We start from the raw sequence: 25228 nt of genomic DNA on the forward strand, positions 1-25228 counted from the left end.
TCATAAACAGAAGGCTTGCCCCTGATTGCACGTTCTCACTATGTTCTTAACTCACTTTCTAGAGGCAGACTAGGTAATAAGATACAGGGGGCAGTGAGCCCAGGGGACAAGGCTAGAGCCCTAAGAGACAGAGGTCGGGGAGTGAATCCCCATCTCTGCCTACCTCCCCAAACCTCTACCTGCCCTTGCTGGGCACTCCTTACATCTGTGTGAGGAGGTACAATTTCATAATGTTCTCCTTCCATTCCGGCAGATAGGCCAGGCTGGTCGCCACTTCCTTCTGGATCGGCCAGGCCCAGGCCTCAAAGAAGGGAGCCAGATTCTTCTGCACCTGGTGGGAGAACATCTTCACCCACAGATTCATTTTGTCAACGTTGTCTGTGGGCAAGTTGGTCTGGTTCCGGTACTCAGCGAAGAGACGGATGAAGGGCTCCCACCCAAAGGCTTCCTGTAGCTGGGAAGAGAAGGAAGAGGCAGGATGAGACGTCTAGTCTACAAGATGACCCCAAAACACTCTAATAAATGAACTGAAGGCACCGAACCCCTTAAACAACGCAGTTTCATAGCTATGTCGGGCCCTCTTTCCCATTTACTTGCTGGCCTCATGCCCTGCGTTCTCATATTCTAGTCTTAAGGAGGACCTCTCAGCGACACGGTGCTCGGCCCGACGTCGTCACTCAAGAAGTGATGGCTATGACAATAACTGCAATGACTACTACCCGTGTTTGCCACCGATATCATTATTCATATATCTCACTAGATCATGAAAGTGATAAGAGATTACACAAGGATTTCAAATGGGCTGAAGGAAAAAAATTCTGATCTCTTCCATAGTTTAAATGTTAAACCAGGAGTTTGGGGAACTCCTGCTCCTATCCTGACATAATCCTCATTCATCACAGGTGTCTGTCAATTCGCAAGGCTGCTAAAATAGCTTTGCGGGGGGAAGTGGGTCTGCAAGAAGCTAAGGCTGTATCTATTATAGTCTAGGTAGCTAGAGTTAAGGGTGAAGCATAATTCTAGGCCACTGGAAATAGCCTGTGTTCGGCTGGGGTATAAACCTGTAGCATTAAAAGGGGTGTTAGCCGTTCCATAGAATAACCTCAACTTTATTTCACAGATGAGAAACTTCTGTCCCTGGGGTGAAGTGGCCCCAATGACAGGTTTCAGGAGAGTCCCCCGGCAGTCTCACCGTCATTGTCATGGCCGTGGAAATGAAGACAGGAACTTGAGCAGGTGGAAGAACTGGAATACAGTGGGCCTGGCCTGGGGTTGAGTTCTAGAACCCGAGGGGATGGCTCTCCGTCTGCCCAGTGGGCTGGGAACTAAGGCAGGGACTCCGGGGGAGAACTGGGGTGTCTGAACCATAATGCAAGGCAACCTCCATGTCCAGGCCGGGGGCATCCTGGGTTGCCGGCAAGGTGGAAACAGAGGCACGGCCAAGTCATAATGAGTAGGTGGTGTACTCGCCGGAGGGAAAAAGTAGGTCCTCTCCCATAGTGTGTGTGTGTGTGTGTGTGTGTGTGTGTGTGTGTGTGTGTGTGTGTGTGTGTGTGTGTGTGTGTGTGTGGTGTTTGGTTTCAGGCAGCTATTGAATAGCATAGTCTGGCTTCCGTCTCAGTTCAGCGTGGGTCCAACGCTAGTCAGTGTGTCTATAGCGCCACCCGTGCCTCTGCCAGGTGTTCGCTGTTCCGAGTGCTTTCTACCTGTCCTCACGCATCTCTTCAGGGTCACGGAGTGAGGGTGGGGCCCGGGCGGTGAAGCCCGCTTCGGGTCACGCAAAATGATGCACTGAGAGGCATCCTCTGACGGGACCGTCCCAGGCGGGCTTTGTCAGGGGCTCCCGAGGCCTGGCGTGGGGGACAGGTGGAGTGGGAGGCCTCCTGGGTTACCAGAATATCTCCTAGCAATGCTGCTCTGGCATCCCATCACCCTCCGTTTTTGCCTACCTACCTGTAAATACGTCTCCAGGGCTGTCCACGCATTCCAGTTCTTCACGTTGGGACCCTTGCTCAGGTAGATTCTGACTCTCTTCTCCCGCACGGGGGGCCACAGGGCGATGTTGGCGCGGCTCCGAGGGATGCCCAGGACCGTCTCGTGCACGTAGACGCACCACAGGTTGCAGGTGGCCTCGGTGGTGTGCGGGGGGAACTCCCACTCCTGCCGCTGCTGGTTGCGGCCCAGCTCGTGCACGGGGCCCCACAGCCCCTTGGTGCGGATGAGCTTCTCGTTGATGAGCTCCTGCACTGACTCCAGGTGGCACATGATGGGGTACCCTGCGTGCATCCAGCCTGCGAGCCCGAGGGGGGAGGGCGGGAGGGAGGGAGGGCTGGAGCACTCTGCACACACCTTGCAGACCCCTCCATCTTCTTTCTCCCCAATGGCCCAGCAGCCCCGACGGCTTCCAGAGCTGTGTGCTTCTCAGCAGACCACCCAGACCCAGAGCCTCCCGGGCCTTCGTCCTCACCCTCTCCCTCCGGACCCACGCCTTCATCCTCACTCAGACCCGAGAGCGTGCGCTTGCTCCCGGGAGGTGACGCAGCAATGCGAAGCGCTCTTCCTCTGACTACTTGGGTCAGTGTGGATGAGTGCCCTGTCCGTGTGAACCGTATCATGCTGCTCTTTCCTCAAAATTAAGAGCTCATGGAGGGCGCCCCCTTCTCCTTATGCAGAGGTGGAGTTGCCCACAGACACCACTTTATGGTGATCATCTACGTAGGCCAAGAAACAAGGGTCTAGAGCAGTGGTTCCCAATCTTCCTGATGCCGCGACCCTTTCATACAGCTCCTCATGCTGTGGGGACCCCCGACCATAACATTATTTCCGTGGCTACTTCATAACTGTCATTTTGCTACTGTTAGGAATCGTCATGTAAAAATCTGATAGGCAGGATGTATTTTCATTGTTACAAAGTGAACATAATTAAAGCATAGTGATTAATCACAAAAAACAGTATGTAATTATAGATGTGTTTTCCGATGGTCTTAGGTGACCCCTGTGGAAGGGTCGTTCGACCCCCAAAGGGGTCATGACCCACAGGTTGAGAACCGCTGCTCTAGAGTGAGGTCCACGGTTCTTTTATTCTATAGACTCCCCTCACCCCCAATCTTTTAGGCCCCTTGGCCCACTGGTAAAACACCATCACAGCTGCTTTAAATCTCCCCCTCAATGTCTATTGAGGGCACACACAATGTGTTACTGAACCATTCCATAATCGTTGGACATTTAGGCAATTTGCCATTTTTTTGGGAAAGGAAGTCACTGAGTCTATGTTTTTGTTAAATACACTCTTTCCTTTCCGTTTAAATGGCAAGGATTACGGCTCTCTGTCCTGCTAGAAAAGCATTTTCACGCTGCTGGCTGCCCACGCGCATGAAAGGCAGGCAGGCAGGCAGGCAGGCAGCCCCCCTGGGGCAGCGTGCACGGGGGCCGCGGGACTGGAGCACCTACCTACGGAGATCTGCACGTCAGCAACAATCCTCTGCGGCAGCCGCAGGGGGAAGGGCTCGGCCCCCAGCCGGGCCACCGCCTGCATCACCTCGTCCCAGAGGCGGAGCAGCGGCTCCGGGTTGTCCAGCGTGCGGAGGTTGGCGGTGGGCACCGTCAGGATGACGTTGTCCGTAGCCAGCTCTCCCCAGGGACCTGGATTCTCCTGGACACGCCTCTTCCACTCCTCGTGGGACGTCTCTCCTGGGAAGAGAGGCCACGGGCTTGAAACACCCTTTTCTAAAGCCCTTAGGTTGGGACGTATAACTTGAACCCCAGGAGAGAAACGCCAAGGTCATGAACCACCATGTCCCCGTCTCCACCCTTCTTCTGTGATGGATGTGGCTTGGTCTGTCTTTTTGGCCCCCAAGGCTGAACCTGGGGAGGTTTACCTCCCCCCACCCCCCAATCCGAATTTCTCGCTTCCTGCACCGAACAGCCCGTGACCTTCTCCGCCCGGCTCTTCCATCCCCAGGGTTCGCTCTGTGGCTCCCACTCACCCAGCTTGAAGAACGGGGCGTGCACAGCCCCCTTCACAGTGACGGGCACAGACCCCAGCTTGCTGCTCTGAGGCACAATGATGTAGAGGAGGCCGCCCCAGAGGCAGGTGATCGATTTCGTGGGCTTGTCCAGGCAGCAGCGGTTGATCACCAGGGGACCCCGGAACAGCTTGCTGGCCCTGGTCAGGTCGTCCGTGTGGCAGCCGATCTGCACCTGGAAGAGAGAGATCCCCCCATGGAGTCACCGTGGGGGGCATGCAGTGGAAGGGGATAGTGCCCATGAGGTGGGGACAGGAAGGGCACTGAGCTCTGTGACCCCAGCCTTCCTGCCGTCTATGAAATGTGTGCTAAACCTATGAAGCTACATCATTCCTCAGGTGGGGCGGGCCACATGGTGTGTAAATATCCTCCCAGGGGAGTCACAGCTCCATGAGGGGCATGCTGACCTGCTGATGTGAGGGGCACCGGGTGGAACCAGAGGCTAATTCTGAGGGTCCCTGAGTGTGTCCCTGACAGACAGACTCCCAAGGTGCCGGTTCCATGGTGGGGACTCTGGTGTTGGTAATGCGGTGGAGGAACCCCACCCTTTTGCTGACTCAAGAGTAGGCCCGCTGGGGGGATGGGGGGCCAGCGGATGTCATGGAGGGTTGATTCAGTTCCTCTGATCTCCAAGGTCCCCTTCATGAGCCGATGGAGTGACCCTGTCCTTGGTGGAGTCCTGGGATTGTTCTGGGGGGGGGGGGGAGGTCTATGCTAATCGCGTTCCAAGATAGAGGCAGGCACAGAATAGGTCCTGCCACAGCCACGCTCAAGGGAGACAGAGCAGCACTGTGACTTAATTTGTGACTAGGGTGTATGTAGGTGCAAGCGACAGAAATGAAGGGCACAGGGCCAGCAAGGGTCAGTCTTTGGCGTCCCAGGAAGAGGCAGAGTCAGAAAAGCCTGTGCTGCAGTGGGAAGTGGGTACAGGGCAGAAAGTAACCAAGGTTTACAAAGACCGCTGTGTGTGAGGGCACCGTCCAGGGGGCCCCTTCCCTGTCCCCTAACTCCATGACGTCAGGGTTAGCTTTGAGTCCTGGGCTCTGAAATGTATCAGATCTATACGTGTCAATCAACCAATGAGCCGCTTTGCACCTCAGCGGCCTCATCCTTAAAATGGGGGTAAAAGTACACGCCCCATATTGCCAGTAGGGTTTTTATGAGGATCAAGGAAGACACCGACCGTGGAAGCAAGAACCTTTGGGTTCCATGTGTCCTGGGGAGGTGGGCGGGGCCTTACCTTCAGGTCGGCGGAGGCAGCAGCTTCAGGCAGGGAGACCTCTATAATTTGCCGCCCAGGTATGTAGAGCCCGGTGCTCATCCAGCAATACCGGGTGCCTGTCAAGAGCACAGGAGGACAGACTTTAGCCCTCCTCCATCTCCACCAGCATCCCCACGGCCCTTGACGAGCTCTGCATATCCTCCCCCCTCCACGTTGCCCTGACAACTCTTGCAGAAGTTACCTAATGCCCCAACCCCCAACTCCTTAAAAGGGCAAGGCCTTCTGGAGGTGATCAGGTCCCTGAAATGAGCCAAGTCCCCATGCCCCAGCCCCCCAGACCCTCCAAACTGAGCTCCCACCCCTCACTTCATACCTGGATTGTTACAGTTGACCTCCACAGTGATGGGAGATTCCAAGGGGCGCAGATAGGGGCTGCTGTACATGTCTTCAATCTCTGGGACCAACAGAGAGAGGTCACTTCCAGAGTGGGCCAGGCCGGTGGCCAGGGATAGCATGGCACCCCGGCAGCAGTCGTTGATGACCGGGTTCTCTCGGGTCGCCACCGGGAGGCGGTACCGACTCAGCAGCTTCCTCAGGAGCCGGTGCACAGACATGTAGGCGGGGACCTCCTCCGCGGGGATCTGCAGGAAGGCGGCCCCGTCTGGGCCCAGCTTCGCCAGCCACCCCTTTTCCACGTTGCCTCGCTTCCTGCCCATTATCACCTGGAACTCGGCCAGGGTGGCGCGGAAGTGGTAGGTCCTTATCCCAGCTTTCGGGGTGCGGAAGGGCCCCGGGTTGAGGCTTTGGCTTGTGATGCTGATGCCAAAGGGGTTCAGGAGGAGGTTTCCTGGGAACCGAGCCAGAGGAGACACTCCGGGGTTCTTGAAGGCCCACCACCAGGCTTGCGCTGCCACAAAGAGTCCTCCGCCCTCGGCTACGAACTCCTGCAGCTCCTTGACTCCCACGTCACTCACGGGCTCGAAGCAGTAGACGCTCGCGTCACTGGTCAGACTGGGCTCGATGCTGGTGTCTATTCCCCCCGCCGCAAGCAGGCCGGTCATGGTCCTCAGCTCTGTCTGCACCACGATCTTGCCTCGGCGGCCCGCGTCCAGCCAGCGCACGGCATTGAGCAGGAAGGGGCCCAGCTTACTCACGGTGAACAACGCCTTGTGGCCCATCACGACCACCCGGCCCAGACCGTACCGGGCCGCCGCTATAACGCAGCCGTGGTAGGTATCCAGCCCCAGGGCAAAGGCTAATGACCCGTGCACCAGCAGCTGCGATGGGAAGCAATCTGAGTTGCTGACGTCCAGCTCTGAAATCCCGTGCAGAAGCTCATCTCTGTCCTCCGAGAGATCGTCCTCACAACTGCAAAGGAGACACAGGTTCTCTTAAAGGACAGACTGTGTATATAGCTCTTAGAACAGTGCCCCGGACTTAGCAAGCATCCGCTTTACTACTGTTACCATTTTCAGCTCTTCCAGGAGAGCTGGGAGAACCAAGTGGGCAGATCAGACCTCACTGCGTATGGAGACTCCTTTGAGGGACGACGGGGGAACTCAGCAATAATTCTGCTCTGCTTCTTTGCATACAAAATCTCCAAAGGAAATCTCGAAGAAAGCCTTGCTGTGCTTACCCGACACTATCTGTTTCATATTCTGGATTTAAGTGTTAAGAGAGCCCTGTAAGCATTATGTAAAGAACTAAGTTGGAAATCATATTTTCATCCTGATAAGGAGTCTTGTTTAAAATTTTATGCAATTAACTTTATGCAAATAAACTCCACGGACAGCTGAGTTCATGGTGCTATTAGAAGCACCATTTGTCAAAATGTGGGCCGGGGAGCTGACTGGCTTCAACCCCAGGGAGACCCTCCTGGTACGTGAACCCAAGAAGATCGACTGTCTACACCCAGCTCTCCCCCCATTCATTGCCCGCCCACAGGAGTGATGCCTTTCCACGCGCCACAGCTTTTCTGAGCACCACCCATTCCTGTCCAAAGTGGAGATGGGGGCCTGGATACCTAGTGGGGTGATTAGGGGGCAAGGGGCAGAGCCACCTCTATCAGTTTGAGATCCCAGAGCTGGTCATGCCACTTGTGTTAGGGAAGGCGGTGGCGCCTGTGTGGTCAGAAGGAAACACGGAAAAACAGTGCATTTTAGCTTCTGCATGTGAGTCTACATCTACTTCTGATTATTGATTTTCTATGGAGGGGGATAAATGTCAAGATCCACATTTTTTCTTTTCATAAGGTTTTCACAACCATCTGTTGAGAAAATTTCTCTTTTCCCCACAGGCACCTTTGCCAAAAAAATAAAAAAAGCCCCCCCAAAACTGAGCATAAAACTGCGGGTCTATTATGAACTACCTAGTCTGTTCCATTTAGCTATATGTCTATCCTGATGCCAAAACCACAGTGGTTTGATTACTTTAGCTTCCTAGTAAATCTTGATATTAGGTTAGGTTAGTTCCTTTTATTCAGATAATTTTAGAATCAGTTTTAATGGCGCCTGAAATTGCATTGAATCCATGTGGCATTTAGGGAAAATTGACGTCTTAAAAATACTGAGTGTTCTGATTCATCAACGTGGTGTATTTTTCTATTTCTTTAGGTTTTATTAAATTTCTCTCAATAATGTTTGTGGTTTTTGACAGACAGTCCTAGCAGCATATTTTGTTAAATGTATCCATTAGCATTTCATGATTTGGGGTCCTAATTTAATTGATACCGTATTTTTAATGTCAATTACTGTTTTTTGCCTGGTGGTACATAAAAATATAATTGATTTTTGCATGTTGATCTTGTATCCTGAAACCTTACTCAATTCAATTATTATAGTAGCTTTTTTGTAGAGGAAATTGTCTTACATACAGGATCATGCTTTCTGCAAGGAAATATAGGTTTACTTAACTTTTAATCTATATGCCTTCTCTTGATTGCTTTAGGACAACATTGACTAAAAGCAGTGAAAGCAGATATTCTTCCTTGTCTTGTTCTCAATCTTAGGGCATCTCGCCATTAAATACATTCTTAGCTGCAAGTTTTTCAAAGATGACTCCTGCCACTTTGAGGAAGTTCCTCTTTATTTTTACTTTGCTGAAATTTTATCATGTTGGGTATTAAAGTTTGTCGGGGTCTTTGTGTGTATGTGCATGCGTTGAGTTATATGGTTTTCTCATTCATTCTGTTAATGTGGTGAATTAATTTGATATTTGAATGTTAAACCAGCTGTGCATTCCTAAGATAAGCCTTGTTTTGGTCATATTTTCCTTTCCATATATTGCCACACTATTTTAGATATTTTTAAAAGAACTTTAAAATTCTGTCTGGTTCTGTAGTTTTCTTTTCTTGCAATCTCTTTGGTTTTGGTACCAGAGAAATACTGGTTTAATAAATCACGGTGTAAAAATTTTCCTCCTCTCCTATTTCCGGAAGAGTTCATGTGGGGTAGTATTATTTGTTCCGTGAGTATTTGATACAATTCATCAGTGATGCTATCTGGGTCTGAGGTTTATTTTTTAATTGTTTTTTTTTCCACATTGTTGTTGATTTTAAATAAAATTTTTATTTTCAAATAAAAATACAAAAGTTGACAATATAGTACAGAGAGTTCCTACAGACCCTTCACCCAGTTTCCTTAATGTTAACATATTATCATAACACATTTGTCAAAACTAAAAAGTTAACATTGGTAAAATACTATTACCTGAACTCTAGACCTCATACAAATTTTACCAGTTTTCCCACTTATGTTCTCTCAGGATCCAATCCAAGCTACTACATTGCATTTAGTATTGAAATGTTTTTAATTAAAGTTCAACTCATTCACTCCGTCAACTTTGGTAGCGTTTGACTCTCAGGAAATGTCCCCATTTCATCCAAGTTGTCCACTTTGTTGGCATGAAGTTGTTACAAGGCTCCCTTCTTAACCTGTTAATGTATGTAGGGTCTGTGCTAATGGCCCTTAGTGCACTCCTGGAATTTGTCATTTGTGGTCCCTCACTGTCATAACCAGGGATGCCTAGAGACTTATCGCTTTTATTGTTTTTCCCCATAAACCAGCTTTTGGTCTTACTGTTTTCTCTACTGTTTTTCTATTTCCCCTTTCATCTTTACTATCTTCTTATCCTTTCCACACATTTGGGGTTTAATTTGATTTTCCTTTCTTTTTTAAGCTTTTTGATATGGAAACTTAGGCCACTGAATTAAAATTTTTCACTTGTCTCATGAAAGCATTTACATTTCCCTGGAAGCACGGCTTTAACTGCATTCCGCAAACTGTGACAGGCTGTGTTTTCATTTTTATTCAGTTAAAATATTTTCTAATCTCCTTTGTAGTTTCTTCTTTGACTCACAGAGTATTTGTGTTTTTTAACTTACAAATATTTAGGTATTCCAGATATGTTTATGTTATTGATTTCTAATTTAATACCACTGTGATCAGGGCTTATAGGCACAATTTAAATACTTGTATTCTTGTTGAGACATTTTATGACATAACATATGGTCTTGCTTCATGAATATTTCATGTGCACTTAAAAGGAATGTGCGTTCTGCTGTTGTAATGTGGTTCATAGTTTACACATTCAAAAATTAAAATGAATCAACAGATATGAGGGAAAGTTCGCTTTAAACAAAAATAGAACCAAATGAAAAAACAGCCCAAGTAATTTTTGAACATAGTACTTAGACTTTCTATGTTCTGTGCAGCATATTCTGAGAATAATAAAAAGCCACAAAAAGATCTTGCACTTAACTTAGTGAGTTTGCTGTTGGTAACAGTATGGGAATAGTGATCATGAGGTTATTCTGTCGCTCGGTAGGACTGAGCAAATGGGTATAAACAAGTTGTTGGAAACCAGTGTTCCCGCTATGGGAGAAGGAACAGACAAATATGGAATGGGTGGAGGGGAAGAAGAATTCTGTGGTTTTGGATTAAATTGGGGGGTATTGGTATGGATTTAGGATTAAAACATATACTTCTTGGCTCTGTCCTCTTAGGGGTCCGGAAACCATGACAGTCTATCAGCAATGAGCACACCTAGATGAGCTTCGTGTCTAGATACTACTCACCGCTAAAAAGACCAGGGTTCCTCAAGCAAATGACTGAATCCAGGTGCTGGACAGGAAAAGGACAAGGTAAACCTGCCACATTTCCTGTCAGAAATTAAGTACTAAACAACTGATGAGATGTGTCAAAGGACTCAGGAGTCAGCTTAGTGGGAGCATTTACTTGCTGAAGTTGGGACAATGCGACCTTCAAAAAATACCTACTATAAATGAATTATAATGCATTTGCTCCCCCCCCCCTCAAAAGAGTCCATGAGTACAGAACGATATTAAAGCAAATGAAATTTAAAAACAACCACAGAACCAACAACAAATGTAAGGGTGTGGAAAGGGAGAATGACTCTGGAAAGAAGCAACCAATTCTGGGAGAAACCTAAGTCCTAGAGTGTGGGGCTGTAAGGGTTCCCAGAAGAGAGGCATCTGTACTAGAACAGGAGAGGAGGGGACAGCGTCTGGGGAAGGTGATACTTGGCATGAATCTTTAAGAAATGAGCACAGGAGCTATTCAAGTGGTAGAAGTAACCACTTTGGTTAATATCGACTAAGGCACAGATAGATCATCAATGGATGATAAAACCACTGGGTGAAAGGTTGCTGAACATGATATTAAAAATCTGCCCTGGCTGCTGTGGCTCAGTGGATTGAACACTGGCCTGCAAACCAAAGGGTCGCCAGTTCAATTCCCAGTCAGGGCACATGCCTGGGTTGCTGGCCAGGTTCCTAGTTTGGGGCATATGAGAGGCAACCACGCATTGCTGTTCCTCTCCCTTTCTCTCTCTCTCTCTTCCCCTCTCTCTAAAAGGAAGCAAATAAATAACAATATATTGTCATACCACAGATTAAGTTAGTTAAATGGGGGGGAAAGGCACTATTACAATAGGAAAACCTAGCAAACTCTAATTTAACTAAGTGACTAATTCAAACATTGCCAATAACGTCCTCCCAATTAGATACATTGTGATAAACACAGTGTCACCTGTGTAGTATTCTTGCCCAAAATGTTTTAACTGAGTGTAATCATGAGAAGACGATTAGAAAAATCCAAACTGAGTGATCACCTCTGGGGAGAAAAACAGAATTAGCGAGAGGCAGAGGATGAAGCCCTACTTTTCACTTTGTATATTTCTGGATTATTTCATTTTTTCCCTCCAAGAAGCATATGCTTTGAATTTCAAGAAAGGAAAATATTCATAAAAAAAAAAAAAGAAAGCTGAAGAGAGACTTAGCAATTTCTCTTCTATGGTGCAGTATCATCCTATTTGCATTCACTCTAAAAGAACTTATAGTTTATTTTGTGAGGACCAGTAAATACAATTATTTTACTAGACATGGTTAAGAATGTAGTAAGAAACACACAGTATGTGTTAGGAAAGTATAACCCCTAACCAGGCCTGGCCATGATCCTGACATATGATCTATAATCAGCATTCTATGTATTCCTAACATATAGCCAACAAGCAATAACCTTCAAGGATTTGTGGATCCTTGTTATAAATAAGCTTATTAATAGATATGGTTATTTTCCAAACTGCATAGGGAATCATAGTCATGTTTATCTTCAGTAACCTGGCAGTGTTCTTGTTTTATTTGAGCTCATTCGAAATAGATACGAAACTTTCAAAATTCTGAAATCTTAATGATCTGGAATTCAAAACGATGCTTTTGTGTATAACATCCCTTCATCTTTCAAAATGAAGGTGATATATAGCAGCTATTTATAGTGTCTGGCAGTTCAGGTTTAACCAGGGGTGCTTCAGACTCAAGTATGCGGAGCGTTTCTACACCCATCTTCTCTACGCATTTCCGATGACTTTGAGTGCAGAGGCATCACTAAGACTGATACCAGTCGCAAAGGAGTGAAAGTTAAACAGGGTCAAGGACCCTGGACTCCAACACTTTCCACTTAAAAGGGAAAAAGGACACACCAGGGTCACACTGTGCAGTTAGCGGCAGTGGAGCCTGGGTTCCCCGTTCTACTGAAACATGACATCAGAGAGCTCTTCCTACAACACTTACTTGGGTTTCATGATTTCTTCTGGGTCTGACTATTGATGATGTTTCTGGCTCCTAATTCTCAGATCTTTGGAAATCATTTTCTTGAAATAAGAAATGCCTGGGATATGGAATATATTCAATAAATGCTGGCTAACTCAATGTACAAATGAGCAAACATAGAGTTAGAACTCTTTCATAGGAGCCTGAGATTTTGGTTAAAATGAGACAAGGGACTTCTTATCCAAAAGAAAGAGTAGACAGAATATTTTGGTTGATTCTCCTGAAATCTCTGTAAGATTGGTTTTCTATTGCTAGGTTTAATCTGCGTCAAATATTTTATCGGTGTCTAGTACCTGTTCCGTTACATGTATAAAGAGGGCAAAATGTGGCAATCAATCATGATGGTGCTGTCTCAGTTTGGTGGCCCAGTAGGTAAAAATATCAGTTAAAAGTCTCAGTACCTAATACAACTGGGACAGCGCACATGATTTGGGGCAAAGCAGCGTAATGATGAGTGACGGTCATTTTCAATGGTTGGAAGTAATATTCATGATGTCGTACGCTTACCTATCATAGCGCCGAGACAGGAGGTCCAAAGAGTTAAGATGTTGTAGGTTCTCTGAGCATGGTTCTTAACTCATTCCGATCTCATGACCACCCGAAAGGCTGTCATTATTCGTCCCCCTTGAGAGACGAGGCTTAGGGAGGTTAGCTGAGACCCAGGGTTATAGAGCAAGCCCTGGACAGAGCTGGGCGACCTACTAACGCCCGCCTTCTCTACTGCTCGTGCTCCTCCCGGGGCGTATGGAATCCTTCACTGGAACCCTGAGTCCTGCAATGGGGCTGCGAATGGTTTGTGACAAGAGAGCCAGTGTTTGTCCAATGGAATATCAATACCGAATAAAAAAGAGGGTGGGACTAGTTCTGCACATGGACACATTTAACTATTATTTCATGTATCTCTCTCCCTCACACGCACGCACACACCCTTACACCTTTTATTTCCTTTCTGCCTGTGTAAGCCAAGAGTCGGGGTGTAGCGATGCAACCTAACCTAGTAAGTAACCATTATAACCGCCCACCATGTCCACAGTAGAATCTATATACTTCCCTTAAGTTGGATTTTTTTCTCAAGCGTTAGCCTTCAAGTTGATTTCACATGTGTGTTGTGCACACGTGTGCGTGCATACACACACAAATACACAGACAGCCCAGCCACCCCAAATCAGAATCACTGATGATGAGAGGTGCTTTAGGCATGGCCAGAAAAACGTATGGTCTCGGTAGAGAAAAACACTCTTTAAGGCAACTAAGAAGGACTAGACTGGTAAGATAGAGAACTACGGCCAAGTCGTACCTTCCCATTTCTTAGGATCAAGAGCATCGGTAAGATGAAGGCTGATCAATCTGATGAGCCACCAAGGCCCTGAATAACCGTCGCTCCGCATCGTCCATGTTCTGGGGTGTTCTAGGAGTTCCGTGCCAAGGAGAAGCCACTACTCACTCATTCCTGTCTCTGCTAACCCTGCTGTGCCCTCCTCACGCAGTCCTACCGTACGCTGCTCCTCGGTCAGAAATAACACTGCTGGGACTTTTAATGTGCAACACACGGCGTGGCCAGGTGCACTTTTTCTACTCCTGGGACTCCCAGCTTCTCGCCTCTCTCACCCATCCGGTCATCCATGCGATTCCTGTTTGCTGAGCGCCGGCCGACCTGCGCCACGTTCAGCACGGAAGCCCTGTGGGAACAGCCCAGGCTGGGCGATGCTGGCAGAGACTTTGGGGGTGGCTGTCTGCATCATCACCTACCTCCTTCGTTCTCCACCATCAGGCCTTCTGTCCCCAGAGATAAAATCCTCTCCTAACTCCTAGATTTGGCATAAATAACTTGCGCCATCTTTTCTGCTATTTCAACTTCTTCCTGCCGTCCTAACCCCATCTGGCCAGACATTTTGACACCTTTGCCACAGCTCTCTAGACAATCTATTGGGTCCCTCCTGTCTGTTTTCCCTTCCCTCACATTTCAGTCGCAAGCAGCCTTTTGCTGTGCACCTTCCCGAAGGAGTCATGCCAACTCTGGGATTCAGCGATGTATTCTGTTAAGTTAGATGCTAAGGGGCATTAAGACATTTCTCCCCTCCGAGGGATAAGTGGTTTGGTCTGAGGAGGCAGCAGCAATGGAGCCCCCGCCCCTCCTGTGACTCGGGGTACTTTTAAGGTCTGGTTGATTTATGGTGAATCCATGTCTGAGTGTCAAATTCTCTTCTGTTAGCCTGGGAGTAACCTGAACACAGGAAAGGTGTCTGCTTTGTAACCTGGGACCCACTCCCCCCATGGGTGGGTAATGCACTCACCTCACTAAGACTGGGAGCTTGGGCATCTTCTTAGACACTTTAAAGAAGCTGGTGTCTCCTTTGATTTCGGTGAAGTACACGCCCGCCACGCTGGTCACGAGGTTCCCAGGGAACGAGAACAGAACCCTTTCCTCGTCGCCCTGGCTGGTCCAATCCCAGGCCTGGCCTCCAATGAGTAAGCCTCCTCCATGTTTCATAAACTTGACCAACTTTTCAGGCATGGTTTCGTTGTAGGCGTCAATACAGTAAACCCCCAGAGAGTCTTTCACTTCCGGTTCAATCTTCGCCTCCACTCCAGAGCCCTCGAGGATTTTGGCCAGAGGTGCCAGGGATGGGTGTACACCCACGGGAGCCCCAGGGGAAGAACAGAGCCACCCCACTGCATTGAGGAGAAAGGGAGTGAGCTGGGCATCCACCAAGAAGTCCTCGTGGGACGCCACCACCAGGCGGCCTCGGCCATAGGTGGACGCCCCAATGAGGACCTGGCCGACGTCATTCACCATCACTGGGAAGGTGGCCTCTCCAATTAGAAGCAGCTCACATGGGACAGCATCTTCAGAGAGATCCCAGTTGGTCACTCCATTCATCAGGGCCTCAAAGGCAGCCGAGGGGGTCGCCATGGCTGGATGCGCGTCTGCAGAGAGGAAAGCAAAGACGCAGCCTGGTGAAGAATGGATGGGTAAACCAACCAACAAACCAACAAGCCAAGCAGTTCATTCCCCTGCCAGCTGGCATAATTCTTCCCGTTACGCAGATGAGACCGACGTGGTGAAATGACTCCAGCACTCACCAGGGGTGGCAGCGTCTCCCATCTAGGAGATGCCATTGCACTCGGTCCTCTTACGCTCTTGGGGTCACACTAAGAGGGCTCGATGCTTTTCTGTCACCAGCGGAAACAAATAGAAGGGAAGACTATTCCCAAAGAGTTATGTTTCAGCATTAAGCCCCAGGACCTGTGCCTGTGACCTTATTTGGAATGAGGGTCTTTGCCAATGTCATCAAGTTAAGATGAGGAGGTCACACTGGATTTGAGGGGGCCCTAATCTAATGGCCGGTGTCCTCCTAAGAAGAGGAAATTTGGCCACAGACACCCACGGACAGGGGAGAACGCAATGAGAAGCCGACGCAGGGACTGGAGCGAAGCACCTACAAGCCAAGGGATGCCCGAAGGCTGCTGGCAACCATCGGGAGCTACGGGCAGGGAACCAATTCTCCTCCAGAGCGTCCAGAAAGAACCAGCCTTGCCAACACCTGGACTGAAAGCTCTCAGGCCTCCAGAAGTGTGAGAGGGTCACGTTCCGTTGTGTCAGCCCCTGAGTTTCCGGTGGTTTGCTCCGGCAGCCCCTGGAAACTAAGACCATGGTGCGGCACGCCGTCCCCCAGCCCCTCTCCATCCCACAGCCCCCATGCTGGTCTTATTAATCCCAAACTCGGGAAATTATTTTGTTAAGTGTATACTAAATAAGTAAATAATAGGGAATTCTAGTAAACAAAAACCCTAACCTAATGTTAGATTTTACACACGCTGGATGAAGCATTTACTGATTCTGATTTTATAGGTTCCACAATTTTGGAGCCAAAATTCATAATAATTAGTATGAATAGTAATTAGTGTTATACTGAGTTCTCAAGTATCCCCAGGGGTCCCTGAAAAAGCCCTGGCATAGGCACGTGCCTTCCCAGCCACGGATGGAAAGGCCCTGCTCCCGGTGAAGCTGAGACACCCAAGCCCGCACTGGAAGGGCCCCTCTGATGGGCAGCCGTTACTACAACTGAAGACGTCTCACATTTATTCTTGTCCCTCCAAAGTAGCTCCTTGCAGGTAAATTACCTGAGCTCGATGTCCCTGGTTGTTAAAGAGAGAAACCTCTACCTCAGAGAACTACCGAGCAAATACAATCAGCAAACAACTGGTTAATAAGTACTTGTGCCCTCCCTGCCTTCCCAGTGTGTGTAAATAACCAGGACAGCAAGCCACACAGGGTCACAGCTGTGCCCCTTCTCCCGCCTGCCCCATATCCTGTCGATGTCCTTGTTCACAATTTCCAGTCACACTGCCTGCCATTAACCTCGTCGGGTCCTCAGCAACTCACTGCTTGACTAAACTGGCCCACTTTCCCAGTCACCACTACCTGCTCTCACCTCTGTTCCTCTAACGAACACCATGGTTATTTCCAGAAGAGAACCCCCAGACCTCACCTCAGCCCACAGTGAAAGCGTGAGCGCTCCGTGGGGGTGGCTGGCTTCCAGAACACCTGGCGCCCCTGGACTGGCCCTCCTCTCACTTTAGATTCTCTTCCCTTTCTCGCCCCTTCCCCACATCTTTCTATCTATTGAAACCCTCTCCTCCCGAGAGAAGATATTTACAGAAGAGGACATTTATATGGCCAATTAGGCTATAAAAATATGCTCGATCTCACTAGTCAGGCAAAGGAAAATATAACGAATGTCGCCCGTATTGTCAAAGAAGAAGGCGGTGAAGCTGGAGGAGAGGAAAAGGGGGAGAAGGTGAAGAAGACAGAGGCGGCTAATAATGTCCAAGGTCCAAAAGGCTTTGGGGACAGTATCACATCTGCTGGAAGGACAGCCTGACGACCATCTGACGGCGGCAGCTCAGTTTCAAAGGTGTACCCATCCTTAGACCACCGACCCCTCTTCTAATAACCTTTCTTAGAAATAAGAGCAGCGTTACCAAAGATGTACAAACGCGAGGATGCCCAGCGCCACAAAAACGGACTAGAAATGGAGGAAAATGACAAGGCATGTTTCTTGGAACCAGTATGACTCCTGTGGGTAGAGGATCTCTGACAAAGCCACATATCTTGTCCCCATAGCCCCCACTACTGTGACATACAACGCTGGGCCATGGCACCCCACCGGCCACCCAAACGCACCCCATGAAGAACAGCCCCTCAGACCCCTTCTCTCTGGGCCTACGTAGCTGCTGGCACTGAGACTCCAAACACACCCTTAGCAGGAAACTCACATTTCTGTCTCTCTGGCTGTACTCCGAGCTAGTTCACGGGAGAACTATCTATGCAATGACAAAGCGAGGGGCAGGTGGCTTGGAGATCTGAAAAGTAGGGGACCAGGGAAAAGAGGAGGGTTTTTCCTGACTGGTCTCCTCCTTCTTTTCCCGGGGGCTGGTCCGCTGACCCAGGTGAGTGGGGTTTGCCTGGCAACACCCGGGCTCCTTTTCTCTCTCTGCCACTGTCCCCCTTTTCCTGCACCGAGAGTCAGGTCTGACCCCAATGCTGTGTACGTGGCAGGACAATGTTTGCGAGGGAGAACGAGCCAACTATGATAAACTGCATTATAAAGTATCGCGTAGCTATTACAAAGGATGAGGTACATCTACTTTGCATCTACCTAGAAGAATGTCCTAGATATATTTTAAGTGAAAATTTCAAATCATCACACTGAATAGGACACAAGCCCATTTTTGTATGGATGGAGGTAACACTAGTAGAAATAGTAATTTCAGTAGTAGTCAAGACAAAACAGTGCCTACCAGGTTCCCAGCATTATTGTAAGTGCTTTACACAAATTATTTAATCCTGACAATAAGCCCATGAGGTATGTATTGTCTCTGTTCCCATTTTATAGATGGGCAGAAACACAAAGAAAATAAGTTATCTGACAGTCAGACTCTGTCACTTGCTTAAGTCACATAGGGGGTCATGGCGGACCCAGCGTTCAAATCTAGGAAACCTAGCCCTGGAATCCATGTTCTTTTTTTTTTTTTTAAGATTTATATATTTTAGAGAGAGGGGGAGGGAGAAAGAGAGGGAGAGAAACATCAATTGATCGGTTGCCTCTCAGAGGCCCCCACCTCAAGACCTGGCATGCAACCCAGGCACGTGCTCTGACTGGGAATTGAACCAGTGGCCTTTTGGTTCGCAGGCTGGGGTTCAGTCCACTGAGCCACACCAGCCAAGACTGACATGCATAATCTTAACTACCACAAGTAGATAAGCCTGATAACTACCTATTTCTTATACACACAGAAAGCCTATGAGGCCATTTCAATATACTAACTTTAGGAAGGGACGAGGCAAACAGTACTTTTTCTCTTTATACAAGTTTGCATCCTTTGAATTGTTTTCTAGTATTACTATTACAATTAAAAATGAGCACAGGTAATATAAATTCACTGAACCAAGCAAACATACATTCATGATTGCATATATAAGGGTATAAATTATTAGACTGGTCAGCTGATGCCATCTTACTTGACCTAAAATCTCCCTTCACCTCCCAGCAAGCTGTGCTTTTGCCCACCAATAAGTTTGCGTTTTCTCCGTTGTGGGTGTTCCTGGAGCTTTGCCACTGCTTCTGTTCCCGCTTTGACCAGCTGTGGGTAACTCCGACACTTGACTTTTGAACCACATGCCTCCTCTCTGTGCCTGAATCCTCGTTTGCTGTCCGAGCGTGGTGAGCTCAGACAGACACAACCTGGAGAAACCGCTTTTATTTCTCCCCTTAAGTTCCTTGGCTTTGGTTCTACTTCCATGGATCCTGCTTTCTCTCCCCCAGGCCCACCAATTTTCTGGAACGCGAGGCCCCTCTCAAGCAGAAGGTGCAGCAGGCACTACTTTTAACTCAGGGAGCGAGCCTTACAAATCGCCGAGTCCTGCCACAAAGCAACGCCACAGGACCTAATGGGGTTTCCCTCAAGAGAGGTTATATGGACATGAAGCAGGGTAGTGGCCAGTGTCGCTCAATGCACTGCATCCTGCATGATAACTTGATTTCAAGTCCTCCGAGTAGGGTGAGTGTCTGAGGTCAGGCCCGTCAGATTTCCTAGAAGAATGAACAGCTGTTCTGTAGATGGATGATTGGGTGAGGACTATAAGGTGACGGTGTAAGAGCCACCCTAGGGTGACTTCTTCAGCCAACAGCTATCTTGGCCTTGAAAAGGGATGCACATCAGAGACACCCAATCCTACAAGTCTTCTCTTCTTCAGGACGTTTTCTTCCATGAACACTTTTTCTTTTTCTTTATAGGTCCCATGCCTTTTCCAATGTTCACCGGCTTTCTTGAAGCCAGAATTAGGGTGGGTCCAACCTTCTCTTCTGCATTGTCTGAAATAACGCCGGCTCAGTCTTGTTTAATTTTCACTTAAAATGGTTTTATTCATACACTTAGAATACATAATACACGTGGAAGGATATAGACGGTAAGAGAATAATAAAACACTTCAGCAAAATGAAAGACTCCCCTATACCAGTACCCAGCTTAAAAAACAGACCGTGACTATAATCTTTGGAGGTCTGCTTGTAACTTTCCGAAATCATTCCCTCTCCCATTCCCATAAAAACAAGCACGACTCGAAACTTTGCTTTTCCTATTCCCTGGTTTTGATCTGACTCCCCTCCTCCTGCATTCCTGACTTCCCGGGGCTCCGTCTTTCTCTTACTCACATCTGCTTCCTTCTCTCAAATGCGACTCGCAGCAGAAGAGCAAAATGGACGACCACCCGCCCAGCAGTGAGCAGGCCTGTGTTCCGTTTTCTGAAAAATCCTGGTGCTGCCTCTTGCTAGCTGTCGATCAGGCTGCCTCTGGGGGTGCTCTGTCAAAGGACAGTGCTGAAGGAGGGGCCTCGCGCCGTCACTACCAAGTTCTGGCGTGGGGTCCCCGTCTTCGGTTTCCTCGGCGGATCCGCACCTAGGGCCCCCGTCAGTCCACAAAGGACGAGTCGGTGACGTCAGAGGACGAGTGGAGGGGGCTTAGGCCGCGGGGCGCAGAGCGGAAAAGCCGGGGTGGGCAGGGCTTTCTGCAGGCCCGCTGGCACGGAGGTTTGGGAGGGACCGGAGGCCCCTCTTCCACCCACTCCAGTCTCCAGGGGCGGGTGCGAGCGGGGGAGGGATCTGGTCCCAGGCACGCTGTTTGCCAAGATCAAAGGCCAGTAGGACAGAAGTGATGCTCCGTCACCAGCCACCTGTGTTACCCTGAGCCGGCCCAGCCTCCTCCCGGCCGCGGATCCGATGCTGCTGCTCCAGGTCAGGCCTGCGCGCAGCTTCCCGACACAAAGCAGGTCCACAAGCATCGCAGTCAGGGTCCCCGAGAGCCGAAAACAAGCGCCCCAGGCTCGCGATCTAAACAGCTAGGGATCCTGTCCGGGGTTTGGGCCCCCGCCTTCAGTCCATGTCCCTCTCGGACTCCAGCACCGCCCCCCGCCCCAGGCGGATCCGCCGCCACCAGCCCTTCTCCAATCTGCGGGGCATTCGGAGAGGGCCACTCACCTGGTCGCCCTGCAACCTACGAGGGGCTGGGCTGGGTGCAGAGCGCAAGCACCGTGCAGCGGGTCGGGGGCTTCCCTGAAAGCAGCGCTGGACGACCAGCGGGGAGCGCAGAGACGGGGCGGGAGCGGAGGAGGGGCTCCCGAGCAGCCTCCTCCTCCCCACTTCCTCCGAGGCCCGACCGAGCCCGAGGGGCGGCGCTTGGCAGGGGACGGCGCTTCTTTGTGTCGCCGGCACTGTCTCTGGCCACTGCAGCGGCGCCCCCCATCCGGATGGCAGTGGGACCGGCCGCTTTATTCAAGACATAAACTTGTCCGACTATTCACCGAGAAGGAACAGGCTGAGCAAACTACAGGTCCCATTCGATGGAATATTATTCAATTCTTAGGAAGAGCTTAGAGTTGGAGGAACGTGTTTGAAGTACTGCCAAAGGGAAAATAAAAAACTATAGAAATTGATCAACATGCTTTTGTTCTTAAAATAAAAAACAGCCCTGTGTATATTTGTATTATGGTGGGAGAGGGGAAGGGTACATCTCTGTCTGTAAATACTGTTTAATCAGAGAAATAGGGGAGGACAACTTTTATCGTTCTGCAGTTTGTTTTGCATTGTTACATGTTACTTTTGTAAATTAAAAATAAGAATATATTCCAAACAAACAACAGGTAGCTAAAATTTATTCTTCAGTGTACATTTCAAGCCCTGCTTCTTTTCCGTATGTCCGCGCTCCCGATCAGCTGACAACTGATCGGTCCTCCCTTCTAGGAACTGCAGGTTTCCCTTCGTGCGCTGACTCCACCTGTACAGGTGCTACTTCTAGCCTGTGATATGCGGGTAGTGTAGTGGTTAAAACCCAGACTGTCTCGCGACAGCCAGGATTCAGATCTAAGGGCTACATTTTATGGGCTGAGTAATATTGAACAAGTGACTTAATTCCTTTATGCCTCAGATGTATTACCTGTAAAACGGGGAGAATGAAATGAGCACTTAAGAGTACAGATTTATTGTCCTGTTTAAATGAGGTGAGTGAATCCCTGTAAAGTTCTTCGATCACGGGCTGGCAGATAGTGAGGTGTATGTATGACTGTTAAGTAAAACAACCCTTCAGGTCATTCTAAGAATCAGTACTTCATGTTTCAGGAGAATGTGTATCTTTTCATCCTGATGTGGGTTTTGATCCCAAATCGAAGTCTTACTTCCTTCCCCATCTCCCTTCAACCCCTTTTCCCCAAATCGACTCATATGGACAATAATCAACAGGGGGACGTGGGTAGGTGAGTTCAGCGGCAGGCTTTACACAGAGGAAGAGAAATCAAGAGAGGCGGAATTCAGGATCCTGCTCCTTGTAGGGCCACCGGAGTGACAACGAGCAGGTCCTTTATATTCTCCAGCACTGAGGGTTCTCGGGTAAACAAGGAAGGCTGGCGACTTGCTTGCTTTAGTCCCTTTCAGGTCTGAGATGCTAAGACTAATAACAAGGAAAGGTAGAACACCCCCCCCCCCCCCGCATACCGTTTTATATATATATATTAAAAAGGGGAAATCAAAACAAAACTGTACATACTGCTTACATAAAAATAAATAATTAAATGTATACATGGGAAGGATACCACCTGACTCACCTCTGGGGAAGGGGGAATGAGATTTGGGGGGGGGAGGTCTTAATTGTCAGGTTTTGTTTCTTAGAAAGGAAGAAACGCGCGCGCACGCGCGCGCACACACAAAGCGCTAAAGCAAAGGTGATACTGTCAGCATCTGATGTATCTGCACATCTGTTATGTTATTTTCTGCAAGCATCCGTCGCTTTGAAGTATTTCTTCATGAAAAAATGTTTTTAAAGAATTGGGCTATATTAGGCTCCGGATGGTTACGTTCCTGGAGAAGAAACGCAGCACGCAATAATTAAGGGCCAGAGCGGCCGAAGGAATCAGAAACAGACGCGGAGAAACCGCAGGTAATCTCGGAAGGGCCTCTGCGTCGTTAGGCCCCGGCGGCCCCGGGCCCCAAACCCGACCCCCTCCGCAGCCCCGCAGGCGCCCCCTCCCCAGTGCGCCCCCGGACGCGGGCCCGGTCCCTCCTTCTCCCACCAGGACCGCCGGGCTGGGTCGCTGCGCCCCGGCCTGCTCCGAACAAGACTCACCGGTTCTCCAGCAATTTGCGCACCGGGCTCCTTCGGAGGGGGAAGGGACTCCTCCGGAGAGACGTGACGAGGAGAGGGGACAGGCAGCCCAGGGATTTGAAAATGGTGGCGGCGCTGGGGGGAGCCCTGCAGGCAGAGGTGGTCTCCGGTGCAGAGCGGGGCGAGCAGGGGCCGTCCTGCCCGCGGATTGGCAGCCGCGCAGCGGGGGCGGGGCCTGCCGCCCGCACCTTCCCCGCCAGCAGGGGCCGGGCTTTGTGTCGGTTTCGGGAACCCGGGATGGGCCCCCCGGCGCCGGCCCGGGAGCTGCGGCAGGGCCGCCTGGTGAAAAGTCAGCCCGTGAGACTGCTTCCCAGCACGGGAGTGGGCGAGAAATTACAATAAATCTTTATGGAAACTAATACACAACTGTTTGCAAGAACGAGTTAAGCCTCTGTCGTTGCCAGAAGTTAGGTTATTAGTTAAATTCATATTTTAAATAAACATGTAAGGTGGTAATAATGAAACGGAGAGCTTGCATTTTTGTACAAGAATTTAAAAATATTTTATCTACTTAAGGAAACACAAATGATTTGAAAAACATACATCAAACTGTTAGAATCAGTACTTCAGGCAGGAAAGAGTAGCTTACTTTTAAGTATTTTTCTTCCTACACCTCATTAAACTTTTTAATAGTAGTATTATTTTGTGATGAAAATAGATCAATTTAATCACCTAAAAATAGATAATATATCTTTCCGCAGACAGCTGGTAGCGACCACTTTATAAATAAGAGTTCTCCCTCTGTGTGGCCTTCTTGAACTTGGTTTCTTGTCCTGACTCCCTTTAATCGGGTAAGAATGGAATCCCGCACTGACATTTGAGCCAGGACCTGGGTTTATGCCATGCCTGACCAGGTCCGGCCTTGAATCAGTGTCTGCTCATCTAGTTGTGAGTTAGTTCCACCCCAGAACGTGGAGGAAAACCCCTTGTTTCTCTTTATGGTTGGCCCCACAGCCCTGAACGATTTGTGTGGTCTCTCTGCACATTCTCCTGCTTCCTCACCCCTCACCTGCATCCCCACCGCTCTGGCCTCTGTTCCCCCGATACCTGAGGAGGTATCCATCCCCGGCCCAAACTGGCCCTATGAAGAGATCATTTAAAAGCTTTCTCCTGACCGCAAACGGTGCCCAGGCGGACCTTACACGGGAATGTGGATTCAGTGGTAACCGGGATAGAGACCACATCCTGTAATTACTTCAGGGTTTCATTACAATTCTCGAAACCAGAGTAAGCATAAGCCAAGAACTGGTGTTTCTTCCCCCCCACCCCCGACCCCCTTCTTTTGCTTCTCCACTTTATAAACAGGTGCTCTGTAATGTCCGCTTGATGGATTTGGTGGACAAAATAGATGAATGAGGGCTGAGGAAGGCCATCCTAAGATCAGGCTTCAAAAAAACCAAACAGCAACTTGATGGGGAAAACTGATTAAATTACAAATTTCCTGTATTGCAAGTTTTCGTCTCTTTGTGCTCTTTTCTTTTACATTTTCCCCTTAACCATTTTGTTTTCTTTATCGCCCCAAATTTCAGCAGGTTTTATCCTCTCTCTTGTTCGGTTTCAGACTTCACATTACTAACTCAATTTTAAATCCTATATCCTTCCCTATTTTTAATTCCCCTAGAGTTTCTATTTTTCTTTCCAGTTTTTGCCCCGAGTAATACAGACTGCCTTGAAATCTTTAAAGTACTGAAATATCTTTTGAGATATTAAGTTCTGTAAATACTCAGCAACATAGGCATGAACGAACAATTTATTAAAAGTCCATAGTACAAAATATTACGCGGTCTTTAAAAAAGATGAGCTCGTCGTACCTTAAGGAATGATTTCAATCTACATTTTCAGTGAAAAGTTTATGATTCTATTTTTTTTATGTTTATGTTTATCTAACAGAAGAAATAAGGACACATTTGGTGACTTCAGGAGGAGGGGAGGATTGACCAGTAATATTTTTTCTTCAGACATTTTGTATTTTTAAAATGTTACAAAAGTCGTTTTGAAATTAAAATAATAGGGGTACTCAGTAATACTGCTGTTAGGTATATAGCCAACAGAAATGCACACACATGCCACCAAAAGACATGTTCTGCAATGTTCAGAGCCGCCCCATCCATGTGGCCTAAAACTGGACGCTACCCAGTG

The 25228-nt window shown here is 48.7% G+C and overlaps 1 protein-coding gene across 1 annotated transcript; it reads right to left on the bottom strand.

Moving 5' to 3' along the window:
• Nucleotides 1–199: 199 nt before the first annotated feature.
• TCAF1 (TRPM8 channel associated factor 1) lies at nucleotides 200–23376 on the bottom strand. The gene is made up of 8 exons (XM_090287623.1): nucleotides 23051–23376; nucleotides 14668–15301; nucleotides 5621–6615; nucleotides 5266–5363; nucleotides 3987–4200; nucleotides 3451–3690; nucleotides 1954–2291; nucleotides 200–454 (listed from the first exon to the last, which is right to left on the bottom strand). The coding sequence occupies exons 2-8, from the start codon at nucleotides 15285–15287 to the stop codon at nucleotides 200–202; spliced, it is 2760 nt and encodes a 919-aa protein (XP_090143749.1). The 5' UTR covers nucleotides 15288–15301; nucleotides 23051–23376.
• Nucleotides 23377–25228: the final 1852 nt, after the last annotated feature.

The sequence above is a fragment of the Furipterus horrens genome, unplaced genomic scaffold (assembly GCF_987537825.1).
Source record: "Furipterus horrens unplaced genomic scaffold, mFurHor1.1.pri manual_scaffold_9, whole genome shotgun sequence".
Taxonomy (NCBI): Eukaryota; Metazoa; Chordata; class Mammalia; order Chiroptera; family Furipteridae; genus Furipterus; species Furipterus horrens.

Bases quoted from the DNA above. Each gene is read 5' to 3' on its own strand.
- TCAF1 (XM_090287623.1), bottom strand. From the start codon at position 15,287: ATGGCGACCCCCTCGGCTGCCTTTGAGGCCCTGATGAATGGAGTGACC. The intron at 6,616-14,667 runs GTGAGTGCATTA...TCTCCTTTGCAG, and splicing joins AAGCTCCCAGTCTTAGTGAG to TTGTGAGGACGATCTCTCGG. The intron at 4,201-5,265 runs GTAAGGCCCCGC...TCTCTCTTCCAG, and splicing joins CTGCCTCCGCCGACCTGAAG to GTGCAGATCGGCTGCCACAC.